Genomic DNA, 18,132 nt, shown 5'->3' with positions numbered 1-18,132 from the left:
ATGAGGTATTGGAGTTTTACTAGAGAGTTACAGTTTTTTGCATTCCAGAATAAGGAAACATTCTCTTCCATACTTACGAATATTAAAGAACTTACTAGCTTTAGTCCTTCGTGGATGTATGTCTCTCCTACTGGACTAACATGTTTTAAATCCTCTAAGCCTTTACTGATTTTGCTTCTGAAAAATAATGAAAATTAAATGAAAGAAAAATGAGCAAAGATTACAATAAGTATTTATCTAAAAACATGGCAGGGTTACAATTAAAGTTTCTTCAGGAAGAGGAAAGAACATGAGCTTTGAGGATAGATAACTTCTCATACTTTTTGCTATTTGAATAAATAAGAGCACTCATATTTTAAATACAACAAATAAGAGTATTGTTTTATTTGACAATATGAAATATCTTGGAAAAATCTAAGTATATGCTAGACATTTTGAGCTGAGAACAGATAACTTCTATCATATTTGTTTGACTAAATGCTAGGGAGTGAAACATTTTCCTTCATCCAAAACAAACAAGGGTTGCTTAGGTCAGCTTAAATGAAAAAGTATTTCTGAAGCACACACCCACTTCCCTATAAGTTGCAAATTTACTTTGTTATTTGTAAATTTCTAAAGCATATTACTTAACCCTAACTTATAGAAATTCAGTTTCTACTTTGTGTTTCCCAGAGTCACATGTCGCAGAAATTTAGTCACTTTTGTAGCATCTTCTCCTCCATGCAGACACCAACTCATTCTCTTGAATATTGTAACTACAATGTACTAGCACATTTTTGATGAACAAATGAAAGAATAAATGGATGGGTGGTCACGGATTCCTGAAACAGGCAATATGAATGAAAAACTTGAAAAACTATAGAATAATCTTTTTCATCATGACCAATTAGTGTCTCAATGCAGTATATCTAAATGAAGTATGAATACATTATTAAAAGCTATTTTGGGGACACCTGGGTGGCTCAGTTGGTTAAGCATCTGCCTTCAGCTCAGGTCATGATCCCAGAGTCCTGAGATCAAGTTCTGCATCAAGCTCCTTGCTTAGCGGGGAGCCTGCTTCTCACTCTACCCGCTGCTCCCCCTGTTTGTTGTCTGTCTTTCTCTAATAAGTAAATGAAATCTTTTAAAAAAAATCTATTTTGTGTGTATTAAATAAGACCTATTTTTCAAGTTTTTTTAAATATAGGTTCCAAAGAACCCTTGAAAAATAAAGAAACCATAAGAATAATATGAGATAAATACAATAATGTTGCAAAAACAATCCAAACTAAACTCAGAATTTCATTTTCAATTTTTAAATTTAAAGGATCAGAAGAGAGATCTTAATATAGTGTTTATAGAATTTTAATTTTTAAAAAGAAGCAAAGAAAAATACCTTTCTTTTTTTATTATTTTTTTATTTTTAGTGAGACAGAAAGAGCATGCTCCAGCAGAGAGAGAGGCAGAGAGAAAGAGAAACAGAAAGTGAGAGAGAATCTCAAGCAGGCTCCACACTCAGCGCATGTGGAGCCCGACATAGGGCTCAATCCCACAACCCTGAGATCACGACCCCCGCCAAAATCAAGAGTCAGACGCTGGACCAACTAAGCCACTCAGGCACCTCAAGAAAAATACCTTTCTAAATAAAAAAGTCCTGCAATGGTAAACTGAAATTTAATGTTTTAAATAAAACATGAAGAGCACCCACATTACTAACAATGATACATTGAAACATTAATCACAAAAGTAGATTATCTGATTATCAAGGAACTTACTAAAGTCATACTTAAAAGGTTATACACACACACACACATCATACACTATTAAAATAAAATTATATACATATAACATATACCACACACCATTAAAACGTATGTCCGAAAGAGTAAAAAAAAAAAAAAAAAAAAGTTTCATCGAGCTGCAATGTTGTATTTCGAACACTTGAAATAAATGAATCATCCACCAGAGCTTCACTCATGTTTTAAAAGTAACTTACTGATTATATGTTGATGCTGTAATGAAAATTAGTATCAGACAAGTTTTCCCAAATACATAAGACAACTTTCAAAGTATGACCTAATCCTCTTTCTTCCTGACTCAGTCATCTCTACCAATCCACACTGTTTCCTTTAATACTTGGGTCTAAAATCAGCCTATTCTGAACCTGTCTTTGACTTTATTATACTCTTTTTTCTAAGGTGTCCCAAACACATCCATGATCAACTTCTACTACAATGAATAATTTTGTCTCAAATTTATACCTTAAAATAATGTAACTGATTTAATTTATTGTTTCACTTCTCAACTACACTGGAAGTTTACAGTGGACTATCACCCTGTCTATAATTTATGATGTATCCTCCTACTCTGCGCTTATTACTTAAATAATGCCTTTAACAAAGTAAGTGTTCAATAAACTTTTCAATCTACCATAGGAAAGAGATTCACAGATGATGAACTAAATTACCTACTTTATAAGTTTATCTAAATATTTATATTTAGTATCTACAGACAAAACTTGAAACTGATTCTGTCTGAATGCAGACAAAAACCAAATATTTGGTACTTCTAAGAAATGAGTGGCAGCGTGTCCTCAAGCATTAATGTTTGCTGCCAAAAGGGAAATGAAAAGACAACTGAAATTCAAGTTCACACAACAAATCGATTTTGCATGGTAGAAGCTGCCTTCTCCATTCAGTTCAGATTCACCTCACCATTTAATTTCTTCTAAGACCCAGACAATAGGACTCTAAGCTACAAGAACTTGCCGGACGTGGAATTCAGAATTGTTTTTGGAAGGTAAGACTCAACTAGCTTATTTCATTGGGAGAAGTAACACTGTCCCTGGCTTTTCTATCCATGACAATACCTGACACCATAATATTCTAAGTAGCACTGAATTCCATCATTACTTTTGCAGCTGCATCATCACTGGAGGAAAAGTGTTTCTTGCCAACAGTCAATAACATCAGCACACATGAGCTCTGGTCTTATCTCCTTCCAGTATAACTACACAGTCTGTCAGCCTCCACCAAGTGTCATTTTAGGGGAAATGAAAGCCAAAACAAGACAGGGCAGATCTCAGGCCTTCAAAAGATCCCAAGCAACTAAAAGTAAGTTCTAAGTTTGTCTACTAGTAAACAGCTAATTGGGGGAAAGCAAAATGATGTCATAGGTTAAAAAGAGAACTCATCCATCTATACTATGACTTAAAGAAACCTCTAAAAAAAAAAAGCAAGTAGGGAATGACAAAAACAAAAGAAAAAATGCACATGTTATAAAGCTCAAATCCAACAACATCTTAGATCATCCTCACCAAGTTTGGTTTTAACGTTATGTCTTCAGCTACAGGAATAGTGATATTGAAACTACTTTGGTATTTGTTGTGAAGCTGTAGTCAAGGGTGCTGTTATCATAACACAAAATGTCCCCTCTCAGGTCTTGTGGCAGAAGTTTCTCGTCATCCCTGAGTAATCACTATACACTTCCTCCTTCCTGCTAGCTACAAGTATGTAAACCATTTCTTGCCCTAACTATTGGGAAGCCCACAGTAAATTTCTTACTCATTCACAAAATTCTAAGTTCCTATGGTTATCATATTGCTACATCCTCTTTTCTAAGATCTTAACTTTTCTTTTTATGTTATTATCTCCTGCAATGTTATTATGTTCAGCTTCAAATACTTTTTGGAAAGAGGCAAAATGAAACAAATAAAATGGGATAAACCTGATTCTTTTTGTTGAGAATCAGTGGGCTAAAATCTATCAACTCTTTCTTTTTTTATTTCATGATTATATTGATCAGAGAAAGGCAAAAACATACTGATTCTTAATAACAGAATCAGTTTCTGTTCTGTTAGTACCTGTCAAATTTCCCTGCTGAGTAGGGGAAGGAAGAGAGATAAAAGGGAAGGGAAGGGAAGAGAAGGGAGTGGAGGGGTGGGAAAGAGAAGATGAGAGGAGAGGAGAGGGGAGGGGAGGGGAGGGGAGGGGAGGGGAGGAGAAAGAAAGAGAAAGAGAAAGAAAGAAGAGAAGAGGAGAAGAGAAGAGGAGAGGAGAGGAGAGGAGAGGAGAGGAGAGGAGAGGAGAGGAGAGGAGAGGAGAGGAGAGGAGAGGAGAGAAGAGAAGAGAAGAGAAGAGAAGAGAAGAGAAGAGAAGAGAAGAGAAGAGAAGAGAAGAGAAAGAAGAGAAGAGAAGAGAAGAGAAGAGAAGAGAAGAGAAGAGAAGAGAAGAGAAAGAAGAGGAGAGAGGAGAGGAGAGGAGAGGAGAGGAGAGGAGAGGAGAGGAGAGGAGAGGAGAGGAGAGGAGAGGAGAGGAGAGGAGAGGAGAGGAAAGAGAAGAGAAGAGAAGAGAAGAGAAGAGAAGAGAAGAGAAGAGAAGAGAAGAGAAGAGAGAAGAGGGCAACTACACTACCACACACTGCACATCAATGGCTCTTCTCCATCCATTGAACACTTTGTATTTTGGAGGGTATTTATGATGTCATAACTAAAATAAGTATATATTGTAAATGGTAGCATAATAAAATGATTAGCAGAGAATTCTGACTTGCTCAACTAATACAATTAAGGCACAATTTTTTATTTTAAGTACCTTCTGCTTATAACTAAGAATATTATGTTTATAAACATAATTATATTATCTGTATAGCATTTAAACTTTCCAACAGACAACATCTTAACTAATCACATTTCTGTTTTAGCCATCTATTGCTGCCTAATAAACTACCCTAAAATTAGTGGTGCAAACACAACTTATTTTTTATGATACTGTGCATTGAATGGGCAGTTCTTAGGTTTCACACATTGTCAGCTGAGAAGTAGGAATGGCTAGAAAGGTTGAAATGACCTCACTCACATGGTTGGCAAGTTGGCACTGGTGCTGGCTACTGCAGAGGAGCACAGCTAGGACTGTTGACTGTAGTCTTCATTCTCTTCCAGATGGCTTTTCCACATGGCTGGGTTGGTTTCCCTCCTACCATGATGGTCTCAGGGTAATCAAAGTTTTTATATGCCAGCTGGCTACTGAGAGCACAAGAAAGAAAACTCCCATGCCTTATTAAGGCTTAGACCTGGAACTGGCACTCTTCTACGTTTATGTATGCTATATTCTATCAGTTAAAGTAAGCCATGGGCCCAGCCCAGAGTTTTTAAATTATATATTTAAATAAGTGTATAAGTTTAATTTATAGACTTAAATATATTTAAGTATATATACATATATTTTTATATGTAGTGTGTATATATATATCTGTCTATTCTGTATACATATATATAGAGAGAATATATATACACACATACATCTTTATATGTATTCTGCGCTTAACTGGAGGCCACAGAACAATCTACGACAAAATCTAAAAAACTGCATATTATCTATGCTACCAAATGCCAATTAATACAAGTACATTAGTGCATGAGCATAAATGTTCTAGAAACTTGTATCATAGGTCAATTCCATCCTTTGTCCTCAAGAGATTATTAATCAGGAACATTAGTTCTTGAAACAAACAGTAACTGCAAATAAAATGTAGCAATACACAGTAATTTTGTAATGATCAGCCAGTTACATAATTAAATGTTTTTAAGAAGGTAAAACTTAGTGCATTGAAATATGAAACAAAACAATGCTCTCAAGATGTTATTTTGCATCTATACAAATATACTAGTCATTTAAAATCTATTTAGCACTTTAGTACTTTACCGGAGCTACTGCTTACAAAGCATTTACCAAAGTGTCTGACACACAGTTAGTGCTCAATAAATTTCATCTGCCACTGTTATTATCTCCTTCCATTAATAAAACACAATATTAAGCAAATTGACAAAATTAGAAAAAAATTATATGAGGGGAAATCTGTTCATACATTCAAATATACCCACATTTCTATTTATTTATTTATTTATGTTATTATATACTACTATATTACATACTGTATAAAGGATAAATTGCAAAAAAGTAATTGCTCTCTACCAGCTCCTCAACTTAAAAAATGTTCGAAGTTTACAAGACAGTGAAGGAGTATCTTCTAAATGCAAACATTGCTAATACATTCTATTATCTTCAGAACTAACAGGTTTACCTATCTCTTATTATACTTGATATCAAAATGTACTTATTGTTTATTTAACACATCACTCTAAGGCCAACATTGCCAATGTCTCTGCGGTCCAGAGTCTAGACCAATGAATCCATGGTCAAAAATACGTGCTTACAAAATGCTCTGCACTATCTGGGTTTCTTGAAAAAATTCCCTCCAGTTTAGTCTATGCTTACAAAATGTGGTACATGGATCACACCTCAAGTCCAACTGGCTGCATTCTGTATATTTTTTCACCCCATTTCCCCCATTCAATACCTATTGAGTCATGAGAAATTGACCTCTGCATTTTAACACTTCAGCGTGCCAGGTTGTCTCTCAGGTATGAGTAACAATGTATTTAATTTCCTAGAATATAAAGCATATGTGGGACTGCATTGAAAGTTAACTATTAGCATATCCATGACTAGAATCTGAGCTGCTATCTTGCCCAGACCTCTCAGGATTAGCACAAATGCGTTGCCAAAACTGACTTTTCTCAACAGGAGTAATCATTTCTCTAACAACAAAAACAAAAAAAAAAAAAACAAAAAAAAAAACTACATTCACTTCCTCTCACCACATCACTGTTTGCAAGAGAACAGCATAAATTTAGAGGAAGAATATGTCTTTGAATATGACAAATTCTGACTAATTGTGAAAAGTAGAGAAGGGGGAAATACAGAAAGTCTGAGGCAATGCAGTAGTTAAGTGCTCACGCTCATGAGTCAATACCGTCTTAGTGAGATTCAGGATGGAATGGACCTTCATTTTTTAATTTCCACACACCTTGGCTATTCCAATTTTATTTCAACATTATTATTTGTGTCAGACACTTTGCTAAATGCTTTGTAAGCAATATATGTATAGATGCAAATAATATCTTGTGAATCCTGGCTCTAACTACTTAGCTGTGTGACTTCCAGCAAGTTTATTTGACCTCTCTAAACTACTGTTAGAATTCTGACACATGAGAATGAAAATAATGATGGTGGTGTACACTGATAACCCGCAAATCCCTTTTCAACCTTAGACTCCTCCCCACATCAATTAGGCCTTCTCATGCATCAGATGCATTTAACCATCCCAACATTGCAATATGGTAGGAATGATGAGCATTAACGGGCAAGAGAACTGGCCAGCAAGAAGTGAAATTACTTACACAAGGTCATAAAACTAGTATATAGCTTCCATGTCTACGTGACTCAACGTCCACTCCTGTGTTTTCATTTTAACAGGGAGCCTTCAGGATCCCCCGAGGTAACAACTGGAAATGTACTGAATACTTTCTCTTTTCAACCCCTAAATTCCATTCTGACTCCAACATAGCTATCTCTGGCTAAAGAAGCAGTAACTTTTTTTCAAGCATATTTTTTTTCTTTCTTTCTTTCTTTTTTTTACAAAGAATAATGTCGAAATAAAACTGGAATAGCCAAGGTGTATGGAAATTAAAAAATGAAGGTCCTCCCCATCCTGAATCTCACTGCTAAGACGGTATTGTCAGCAATTTGTTGCATATCTTTCAGACTTTTTTCCATACATTTATGATCACACACACACACACACACACAAACACTCACACACATACATCACAAAAACAGTTAAAGGTATTTTTTGTTTTTATTTTAGAAAAATAAAATCATACTTAGTGTTCTGCCACCTGTTTTTCTCGATTAATGTATCTGAGATATATTTTTATGTTAATATATACAGATTTTCCAATTTTTCTAATATCTACATAGTATCCCATTCTATATATTTTTTTCATTACATCAACTGAAATACATTTAGATTGAATATAATTTTCACTATTATGAACCATTACTGCAGTGTCCAATTTTGCATTTACCTATTTTTGCCCACCGGTGCTAGTATTTCAGTGGAACACAATTCTAAAAAGTAGAATCACTGATAGAAACCTTCCAAACTTTTACAGATCCTGCCAAGTTTCTGTGCAAAATTAATGAACCAATTTATAAGTTACCAGTTCTTATGAAGGGCTGTTTTATCACAAGTAAACTTTTAATTCAGATTTTAAGGAATAAGAAAACTTTTCGGGACACCCGGGTGGCTCAGTGGTTGAGCATCTGCCTTTGGCTCAGGGCATGATCCCGGATTCCCAGGATCGAGTCCCACATCGGGCTCCCTGCAGGGAGCCTGCTTCTCCCTCTGCCTGTGTCTCTGCCTTTCTCTCTGTGTCTCTCATGAATAAATAAATAAAATCTTAAGAAAAAAAAAACTTTTCAAATAATACAACTGTATATATTATCTAAATTTAATCAAATGACTTCTCTTTAATTTCCTATAATTATACCTAAGAAATATTTTTTCCTAAGTAATTGATTATTGTGCTCAGGTCAAACAATTATACGACTTTTTCAATTTGGGGACAAATACGTTAAAAAGAGAGTTGGAAATATTTACAACTGATCTATAAGAGTGGGAAAGAAACTTAGCAAACCTAAGTCATCACTTCTGAAAGAGAGAAAATATAAGATAGTAGTTAATAACTTAGATTCTAAATCTGTGGAAGGAGCCATGATGTCCTTTGACAGATGAACGGATAAAGATGTGGTCTGTATATACAACGCACTACTACTCAGCCGTCAGAAAGGATGAATACCCACCATTTACATTCACATAGATGGAACTGAAGGGTATTATGCTGAGTGAAATAAGTCAGTTGGAGAAAGACAATTATCATATGGTCTCACTCATATGTGAAATATAAGAAATAGTGAAAGGGACTAAAAAGGAAAGGAGGGAAACTGAATGGGGAAAAATTAGAGGAGGACAAACCATGAGAGACTCCTAACTCTGGGAAACAAACAGAGGGTTGCAGAAGAGGAGGAGAGTGGGGGGATAGGGTGAGTGGGTGACAGGCACTAAGGAGGGCACCTGATGGGATGAGTACTGGGTGTTATCGTATATGTTGGCAAACTGAATTTAAATAATATGTTTTTTTAAAATAAGTCAGGTTCTAGAGTCACATCAATTCTACCATTCATCTCAACAAGAAATTGTTGATAAAGAAGATGTGGTCTATGTATACAATGGAGTATTACTCAGTCATTAGAAATGACAAATACCCACCATTTGCTTCAACGTGGATAGAACTGGAGGGTACTATGCTGAATAAAGTAAGTCAATCAGAGAAGGACAAACATTATATGGTCTCATTCATTTGGGGAATATAAAAAATAGTAAGGGAATATAGGGGAAAGGAGAAAATGAGTGGGAAATATCAGTGACGGTGACAACACATGAGAGACACCTAACTCTGGGAAATGAACAAGGGGTGGTGGAAAGGGAGGTGGGCAGGGGGTTGGGGTGACTGGGAGACGGGCACTGAGGGGGGCACTTGGCGGGATGAGCACTGGGTGTTATGCTATATGTTGGCAAATCAAACTCCAAAAAAAAATACCAAAAAAATAAAAAATAAAATAAAATAAAAGAATTTGTTGAGCATCGGGATGTCTGGGTGGTTCAGCGGTTGAGCATCTGCCTTCAACAAAGGGCATGATCCTGGAGTCCCGGAATCGAGTCCCATATCAGGCTCCTTGTATGGAGCCTGCTTCTCTTATCTCTGCCTCTTTCTCTGCCTCTCTCTGTGTCTCTCATGAATGAGTAAATAAAATCTTTAAAAAAATAATAATAATTTGTTGAGTATCTACTATGTGCTAGACTCTGTTCTGGTATCAAATACACTGGTAAACAAGACAGAGAAGACCCCTCAGCTCTCATGCAATTTATGTTAGGGTGATGGAAATAAAAATAATATTAATTAACAGAATAATTTCAAAAAGTAGTAACCAAATAGACTATCCCGGCAGATTTCTAGGGAGGAAGGCCAGGGTTCCTGTAGACTTGATGGCCAGACTAAGGGTCTCAGAGGAGGGGACACATGGGATGACAACTAAGTAATAAGAATGAGCTAGCCAGGAGCAGTTCTGGGGCAGAGAAAGAACAAAATTCATAATGTGGAAACAAAGTTGGCCTGTTCAGGGAATGGAAAGACCAGTGGGCTAAACTGTGGCGCAAGTTGGAGAGGATGGGCAAGGCAATCAGGAAGGGCTCTTAGGCCATCAGGAGACATGTGCTTTCCATTCTAAGCCATTAGAACTGTCATAAGCACAAGAGTGGCATACTCTATAATTTCAAAGACGATTCTGCTCATCACATCTTAACTCTATGTCCTTGGATAAGCTACATTACCTTTCACAGCTCCCATTTCCTCATTTGTAAAGTTAAGATAATTGTAGTATGTAATACATGTATTAATATGAGGATTACATGAGGTAATGAATGGAAAGCATCTTGCACACTGCCTAGCACATAATAACTGTTCACTAAATGTTTTCAACTAAATCATTTTACATCATTAAGATCATATTGAATAGATGTGAGCATAATTCACTATCCCCAATTATGTAGCATAATAACTAAAAATATCCTTTAAAATTACTCGTGATTCAGATTCTTTAATATTGAGAGGCCAGATTTGTCCGTATTGAATCAACATGGCACTTTTCTTATCTGATCCTATAACACAACCCTGAGCTATTTCAATGTATGTGCACACTCCTCACTGTCACACACACTAAATTAGTCATGTTTGTATTGCCTCCAGAGCCCATAATGCTCAATATATCATATAAAAGGTAGGCAAGCAGGTAGGTAGAGGTAGGTAGGTGGGTAGGTGGATGAATGGGTGAACAGATACACAGAAGATAAAAATCATGGTGGGAAGAGGAGAGAAGAGAAGAAAGAAGAGAGAGAAGAGAAGAGAAGAGAAGAGAAGAGAAGAGAAGAGAAGAGAAAGAAGAGAAGAGGAGAAGAGAGTGGTTCAAACTGAAACACTTAAAAGAGTAGTTTTTATATTACAAGTATACAAAATGACTGATCATTTCTTGCCGAGTGTATTATTCTATTCATGTATTTACATAGTATTGGACTCCATGTTGAAATTCTATAAGAAGACACCGCTCTATCTTATGGACTTACTGCCTTCCAATCTTGCTTCATCTCTACTGAAAATATTTAGCAACACTCTGAAAACTTGAAAGAAGTACTTCTCATAACCAACGTAATGAAGAATTATGAGTAAGAAAACTAAAATTATGAAACCTGCTATGTTTCTCATTTACTCAGATCTCCTTGTAAGTGTGATCTATGACATCAAGAAAGTTTATATGTAGAATTCCAATGTCTAGGCTTTGAAACAAAGATCCACAATAGTTGGGGAAACATTTGTTCAGTGATTTTTGTATCTAAATATGTGACTGTTTCTACACACTTGAGAGCCGGTAATGGATGAAGACACCATATACCCAAATACCCAGGACAGAAAAGTTTGAGAAGTTACTGATGTAATAAAGTTAAATTAGTAAAAGAACAACGAGGAGCAGAAGATAATATCCTTTAATGGAGACTGTGATATACAAAGTACTTTTCCAAGCATTGTCTTATTTTCATCTTTACAACAACTCTCTTAAGAAAGCACATAAGAGTATCAATAAAGATTCAAAAAAGAAAGAAAGAAAACATGGCCAGTTATGTCTGCAGTTTACACACATAAAAACTGACACCTGAGTAGATGATTTGCCCCAAGTCTCTAAATCAGTAAGTAGCACAGCTGTAATCTACCTAGACCTTCTTAGTGTACTTTCGGCCACCTCACACTAATTCAGCATGCCACAAATAGTGCAATTCATTACAACTGAATGTATCTCTATTTCAAAAGAAAAAGAGTGAACCGTACAGAAATTGTAAGTAGCCTTAACAATATTTCTCCTAGAAAATTAAAAATTCTGTAAAGCAGGATAATTATCCCTTTAATTAATAATAATAATTCCTCACTAATCATGAAAATACTACATATTCCCTAGATCCAAACAATAATCGTAGTAGAAATAAATAATTACAAGAACGTTCTCTCTTGAATACATACACACCAGACTCTCCCACGTTCTCCATATTCACTGACTTCATTCTCACAATAGTCTTATGGGGTAGATATTGTTAGCACCATGATCATTGTCGTCATCACACAAGTGGACAAAACTGAGGCACAAAAAGGTTAAGTATCTTGTCCATGAGCATTTGGCTAGTAAATTGGTTCTGTGACTTAACTGCAACATGCTTGTTTTATGCTACATCTTCAAATGGAAGCCTCTTTATCCCACCTCTCTCCTCTATTAGATTCAACCAATGATAAAGGAAGAATCTCTAATTTAGATTAACATGTTAAACCCTTTCCATGCATTTCCATGCAATACCAGTTTTGCTGACCAATCACTACACTTCATCCTCAAAGTGCTGGAGGATCCATATGTGAAGTGCCTAACAGAGAACCTGGCACAGCATATGCAGGTGACAATCACTGAGAGTCTACTGTGTCTGGCGTTATGCTAAGTGCTTTTCCCTACATATACACTCTATAAATGTTAACAACATTCTTTCTTTTTCCTAATGAATAGACTTCATTAGGAAGATCTGTTTCTTTGAAAATTAAACTGGGCAATGAACAAAATTTCTTTTCATGGAGACAAAGAGTGTTATATCACTGGGTATAGAAAGCTATTCTATGTGGGGTATAAGAGACTACTATTGCTCTGACTCTTGATGACACCCAGATGTACACAAGAAAGTACGGAAGGAAACTATCAATGAGAACACTGAGGTCATCTACAGAGGTACTTCCTCTCCAGAAAAGTAAAACTTTAAAGCACAAGCAAATTAGAAGGATTTATATTTTTCTCCCAAATTAATTCTGACAAGTATAAATAAGTTCTCTCCCTGAGTCCTTTTAAATGTTATGTTTCCTTAACTAGAGTTCAAATAAAAAATTGAAACAAACAGAACACTAAATATATATTACGTTTTAACATTTTCAAAGAAAAAAATTCATTTATTAAAAAAGCTGCATTGAAGCATAGCTTTTCAGAAATCCACATATTATGCAAAACAAAGTACACCAGCTTCTTGTACCAAAATGACAGTTTGGAGAAATATGATTTCAAAATAATGCTAACCCATCCATTCTTTCAGCAAGAACTGAGCAAAAACTATGTTTTCATACTTTGTATTAAATAAAGTAAATTAAATAGATAAATAAGTAAAGTAGATATAAAAATGAAAAGGAAAATCTCCCTTCCCACTTTGGAACTCATAGTCTACTACACAAAGGTGATCCCATGGAAAGCAGCCATTCTTTAAAATATGTCAGTGACTACCTCTAACCTGACACATTATTTCAGATGACATTAAAATGGCCATATGAAATATCATAAGATTATATATATTTTCATTTATATGTATTTATGTACATAAAATATATGTACAATATATTTAAATATATAATATATATTATTTGTATATATTTACAAGTTTGTATATAATATTTTATATATACATATAAAATAAAAAATAGTAAGCAAGTTCCTTTACAAAGGCAAATATATTCAGCATCAGTAGATCTCAGAGTAAGACTGGAGATGGGGGATGTCGGCTGAATCTAGTAAATTATCCAGAGATCCATATCTTTCTCCTCCCTAATGTTCTGCAGACTCCTAGTTGATTAATGTATTACATTTAAACAAGAAAGATGTAGAAGTACTTATAGAAATAGAGGGGGAAACATGGGAAGTAGTAAATATACAACTAAGGCAGAGATCTGGGTTTCATTGTACATCCCACAGCCAACAAGAATGATACATATTTTCAGATTATGTGCTCTTTTATATCACTCATACCTCCTTTCCCTCTATTAGCAAACAGAGCTGAATTGTCTGTGCATTTGTTTGATTCCACTGGGAGGCCTGAATCACTACTTGGAAATATCCATCATCCCTTCAAGATTAGTCCCTACTAAAAGCCTACAGTGAAATGATAATGCACTAACCTGTCTCCAGTTAATGGCAAAATAATGGTTGCTTGAGAAGAAAACACAATGAAAGATAATCTCATTTGAGGGCTGCAAAATAAGAAAAGAGGCGGTTAAAATACAATATAAGAGACTTGTATCTTGTAGCTATGGAGTCTCAGTTAAAATCAGACTCTGAAAAAAAAAAAAATCAGACTCTGATGGTCCAGACTTCTTTTCAGTGGAACTCCCTAAGTATATATACTAATTCAGCTTAACCTTACCACATAAGCCGTTTTGGACTGAGTCAGTGCTTCTCAGCACTCAAACAATGCTCCATGAACCACAGGGCCATTTAGGGAAGAGACTACAACTAGAAAGATGAATTCTAGGCCAATGTAAAATCCTTTTGTAGAAAATACTTCTTCCCTTGGTATTCTATCTCATCTCCTTAAAGGAGGCCAGACCCTTCTGAGAGAGTGTCACTGACAATATTTAGCGCTGGAGAGCAGTCAGTTTGATTTAATTACCATAATTTGATTTAATTATCATAATTGATATGAGTTCAGAAAAAAGTGATCTGGAGGTAAGAATACATAGAGAGAGTATCATGGACAATCTGAAAGACACTAACGAATCAGTTCTGATTAGGCTGTCCAGGTCTCAAACATCCCACTTCCAACTGGCAACACCTGCCCCAGTTAGCCACCTCTTTTAAGCTTTAGGCACTGATCTCACAGAATGGTTCTTGTCTCCATGACACTCTACACAACTGTTACTAAGATCTGAAAGTAAAGATAGGAAACTAAGATCTATAAACTGAAGATCAGAATGATCTCAAAGTCCTATTCATATTGGAAGACATTCTCTTCAGTAGTCAACTTTGATTCACTTTCTACAATGTATTATGAGTTAATAACTAAGCAACTAAATTTGAGCCAGAGAACTATGTATTATAGAATTCCAGCTTGCAAGCCAGATCTAATAAATAAAAACCCCACCTCTTCAAAATGTTGTACTGAAGTGATCCATTGCTTTCAATCAAAATCTATGTGATACTCTCTGTACACTCTCAGATCAAATCAGAACATTTATAAAAAGCTATCTCTACTGCCTTTAACATTTAAAAATATAGGGCCTTATTTATTTTTCTTTCCTAGACAGTTTTACTTCAGACCCTGTCCAGAAATGAGAGTGTTATACTTGGCTTCTTAAGCAGGAGACTGATGATTGAACATGGACAAGCATACATTTTTATAGGGATAAGTTTACTGCTGCCAATAACTGAAAGCAAGGATTGCCTAGGCCTCTACAGATTGTTTGAAGTTACTTGCAACATGACTTTCAAAATGTTTTGATCATCCAAGCCTGTTTTACAGAAAACATTTGGGCTAACAAGACTGAAAGAAGCAATATTTAATGATACAGCTCCTTTTTGTGTCCTTTCCATTATCTTGATAAACTTGCATTTGCTCATTGCATTTTTTTTCTTTAAAGAGAGAGAAAGAGAGAAAGAGAGAGAGAGAGAGAGAGAGAGAGAGAGAGAGAAAGGCTCAAAAGTCTGGTGTCCTGGGGTTATTTTTAAATAGAGATGCCACTAATTCCTAGTTACCTCCAAATAAGAAAGTAAGCTGGATTTCGTAGCAGTTATTGCTTTTTATAGGAGGAAAAAAACCAGTCTTTCCTAGTAAGGCTTATTGCATATATAGAACAGTTAAATTTTAAACCAGCCACACACCCACACATTGGGTAAACACAAGTCTTTCTTTAAACACACACAGTGCCTTTTCTGGTAGTGGGTTATTAACACATGTTCATTTGAAGTTTACCCACACTTCTTTTTTTTTTAATGATGACCTCTACAATGCTAAGAATTATGTGGAAAGAAAAATATATTATGGATACTATTAGCATAAAATTTGTTTAATGTGATAAATTATGAGAAAGCGTAACTGAAATTCAAAACAGATGAAAATTCAGAAAGGAAAAGACATTTGTAATAGTATTTGAAGATGCTTCCCCAGAGCCTGAGCCAAGTTTCTGGGATCCAGATAAAATAAGCCCTGAACAACTGAAGGGCTGCCCTAATAACTACATGTGTGTTATAGTGATCTTGAGGCACTTAAAAAAAAAAAAATCAACATTTCTGGAGAAGCTTTCCCTACAAAAGGTTTCAAAAAAGGGATACCTTACACTTCAATCTACTTCCCTCCACCTCAGATTCCCCTGCCGAGTAAAGTGGGAGAAATACCTCACAAATCTCTCTGTAAGTTGCTGGACAAAATTGTAAATTTCAATCCAATTATTTGCCACACTCCCAGACCTGTAAAATGAAATTGAACCGATCAGAAACAAGCAAACAACACAAAACATTTACGTGGGGTAACCCGGCCTCCACTTCGAGCAAAGGAACAGTACAGACGGTAGAAACTGAGGCACTAAAAGAATCCAGGAAGCCAAGCCCCCGTCCTCGGGGCCACCTGACCCATCATTTGGAGTAGGTTCCCGGCTCCTCAAAACAAACACAACTCTCCTTCGCAGGACGGGCAAACCGCCTGAGTCTATGCTGACGCTAGGGTTTTCCAGGCTACAAGGAAAGCGCAGGGATCCGGGTGAGACCCGGCGGACTGCAGCCAGCGCGGCGGCGAGGCAGGCCGGTCCGGGGTCGAGCGCTGCAGCCGGCTACCCCAGACAGGCACGCTCGCGTTTCCGGAGGGACCCCAGGACTGGCAAACGGTGACGCCCGCACCCTCCCCGGAGAGCCCAGCCGCGGGGGCTCCTGCCATCACCGCCCAGCTGGCGCAGACACGGAAGCGCTCGCTCGCCCTTGGGTCGGTCGGGGAGGCCAGGACGCGCCCGTCGAGTTTCCCGGCAGCCCTCCCCAGGGCGCACGGGCGTCTCCGTCTCCCCAGCGCCAGCGCATCCAGGGCCACCCCGCACTAGCCCCTGGGCCTCCCTCGGGCACTCACTTGTCCAGGACGAAGTAGAGATCAAAGGCTCCTCTGCAGGAGGGCTGCTCCTGGGCGCCCACCGGCCCCGCGGGAGCGCTCAGCAGCAGCAGCAGCAGCAGCAGCGGCAGCGGCGGCGGCGGCGGCGGCGGCGGCCACAGCCCGGGGACCAGCCGGCTCCCGGGGCTGCGGGCCAGAGTCCGCCCCGCCAGCATCCTCCCCGCGGCGGCCGCGGCCTGCGACTGCGTCCCGCTCGCAGCCCCCTCGGCTCGACTCGGCGGGGCACTAAAGTGGCAGGAGTTCCCGGGGACGCCCCGGGGGTGGGCAACGGCGAGCCGCTGGGCGCCGGCGCCCGGGGCAGCGGGATCCACTGACGGGTGGAGGGAGGGGTGAAAGGGAGGGAAGGAGGCCCCAGGAAGACAAAGGGAGCAGCCGCCGCAGCTGCCGCCGCACTCCGGACGGATCCCAGGGCAGAGCGATCCCGCCCCCCGGCCCCCGCCCCCGCCCCCCTCGAGGGCGCCCGGCGGGAAGTGCCCTCCGGCTTCTGGCCGAGCCTCTCCGCCGGGAGGCCGAGGTCGCGGGGCTGCGGCGTTGGCCGCTCCGACTCCCAGGGGCGCTCCCCGCCCGGGCGCCCGGCCCCCGCGGCCCCCGCGGCCCCACCCCCGCCGCGCTCCCAACTTTGTCCCGGAGCCCGCGCGGCGCCGCGCTCGGGAGGAGGCGGAGCGGCCCTGGGCGGGCGGCCCGGAGCAGCCGCAGCAGTCGCGGCCGGAGCGCGACCAGGCCGGGCCGCGGCTTTCTCCGGGCGCCCGAGCGCGTCTGAGGGCGGGGCGGGGCCGGAGCCGAGGCCGCACACGCACACGCACACGCACACGCTCACTGGTGGGTCCGTGCCCGGGGGAACGGGACTAACGCTGGCCGGACCCCACAGAGCGGAGAAGGAGTCCGGAGAAACGACCGCGTCTAGAAGCGAACCCCTCCTACGGCCCGCGGGGTCAGCGGGGTCAGCGGGGTCAGCGGCAGGGCGCCCCGGCGCCCCGCGGGGGGAGCCCGGCCCCGCAGTCCCTGGGGAGGTGGCGGCCCCCCACCCCGCCCCTCCCCGCCGCGGCTCTGCGGGGCGGTCCCGGCCGGCCGCAGCGCTGCCCAAATTAGGCAACTTCCTCTGTTTGTGAATCTGCTGTGCAGCTGCATCTCCCGGAGCCGAAACTGGCCCGGGCGGAGCCGGGGGGTGGGGGAGGCGGGCGGGGGATGGCCCGAGGCCTGGCC

The 18,132-nt window shown here is 39.4% G+C and overlaps 1 protein-coding gene across 1 annotated transcript in view; it reads right to left on the bottom strand.

The window, feature by feature from the left end:
- Positions 1–17,362, bottom strand: part of ANTXR2 (ANTXR cell adhesion molecule 2) — a 156,736-nt gene extending 139,374 nt beyond the window's left edge. The window contains exons 1-4 of the mRNA XM_055313078.1: positions 16,891–17,362; positions 16,173–16,244; positions 13,961–14,032; positions 96–177 (exon numbers count right to left, since the gene is read on the bottom strand). Coding sequence (XP_055169053.1) covers positions 96–177; positions 13,961–14,032; positions 16,173–16,244; positions 16,891–17,084 — 420 coding nt within the window. The 5' untranslated portion in view covers positions 17,085–17,362. The remainder of the gene's footprint in view (positions 1–95; positions 178–13,960; positions 14,033–16,172; positions 16,245–16,890) is intronic.
- Between the last annotated feature and the right edge of the window lie 770 nt (positions 17,363–18,132).

Source organism: Nyctereutes procyonoides, unplaced genomic scaffold (genome assembly GCF_905146905.1).
Source record: "Nyctereutes procyonoides isolate TBG_1078 unplaced genomic scaffold, NYPRO_anot_genome, whole genome shotgun sequence".
Lineage (NCBI taxonomy): Eukaryota > Metazoa > Chordata > Mammalia > Carnivora > Canidae > Nyctereutes > Nyctereutes procyonoides.
Note: the sequence above shows the minus strand (reverse complement) of the source record. Positions and strands in the feature narration are given on the sequence as shown.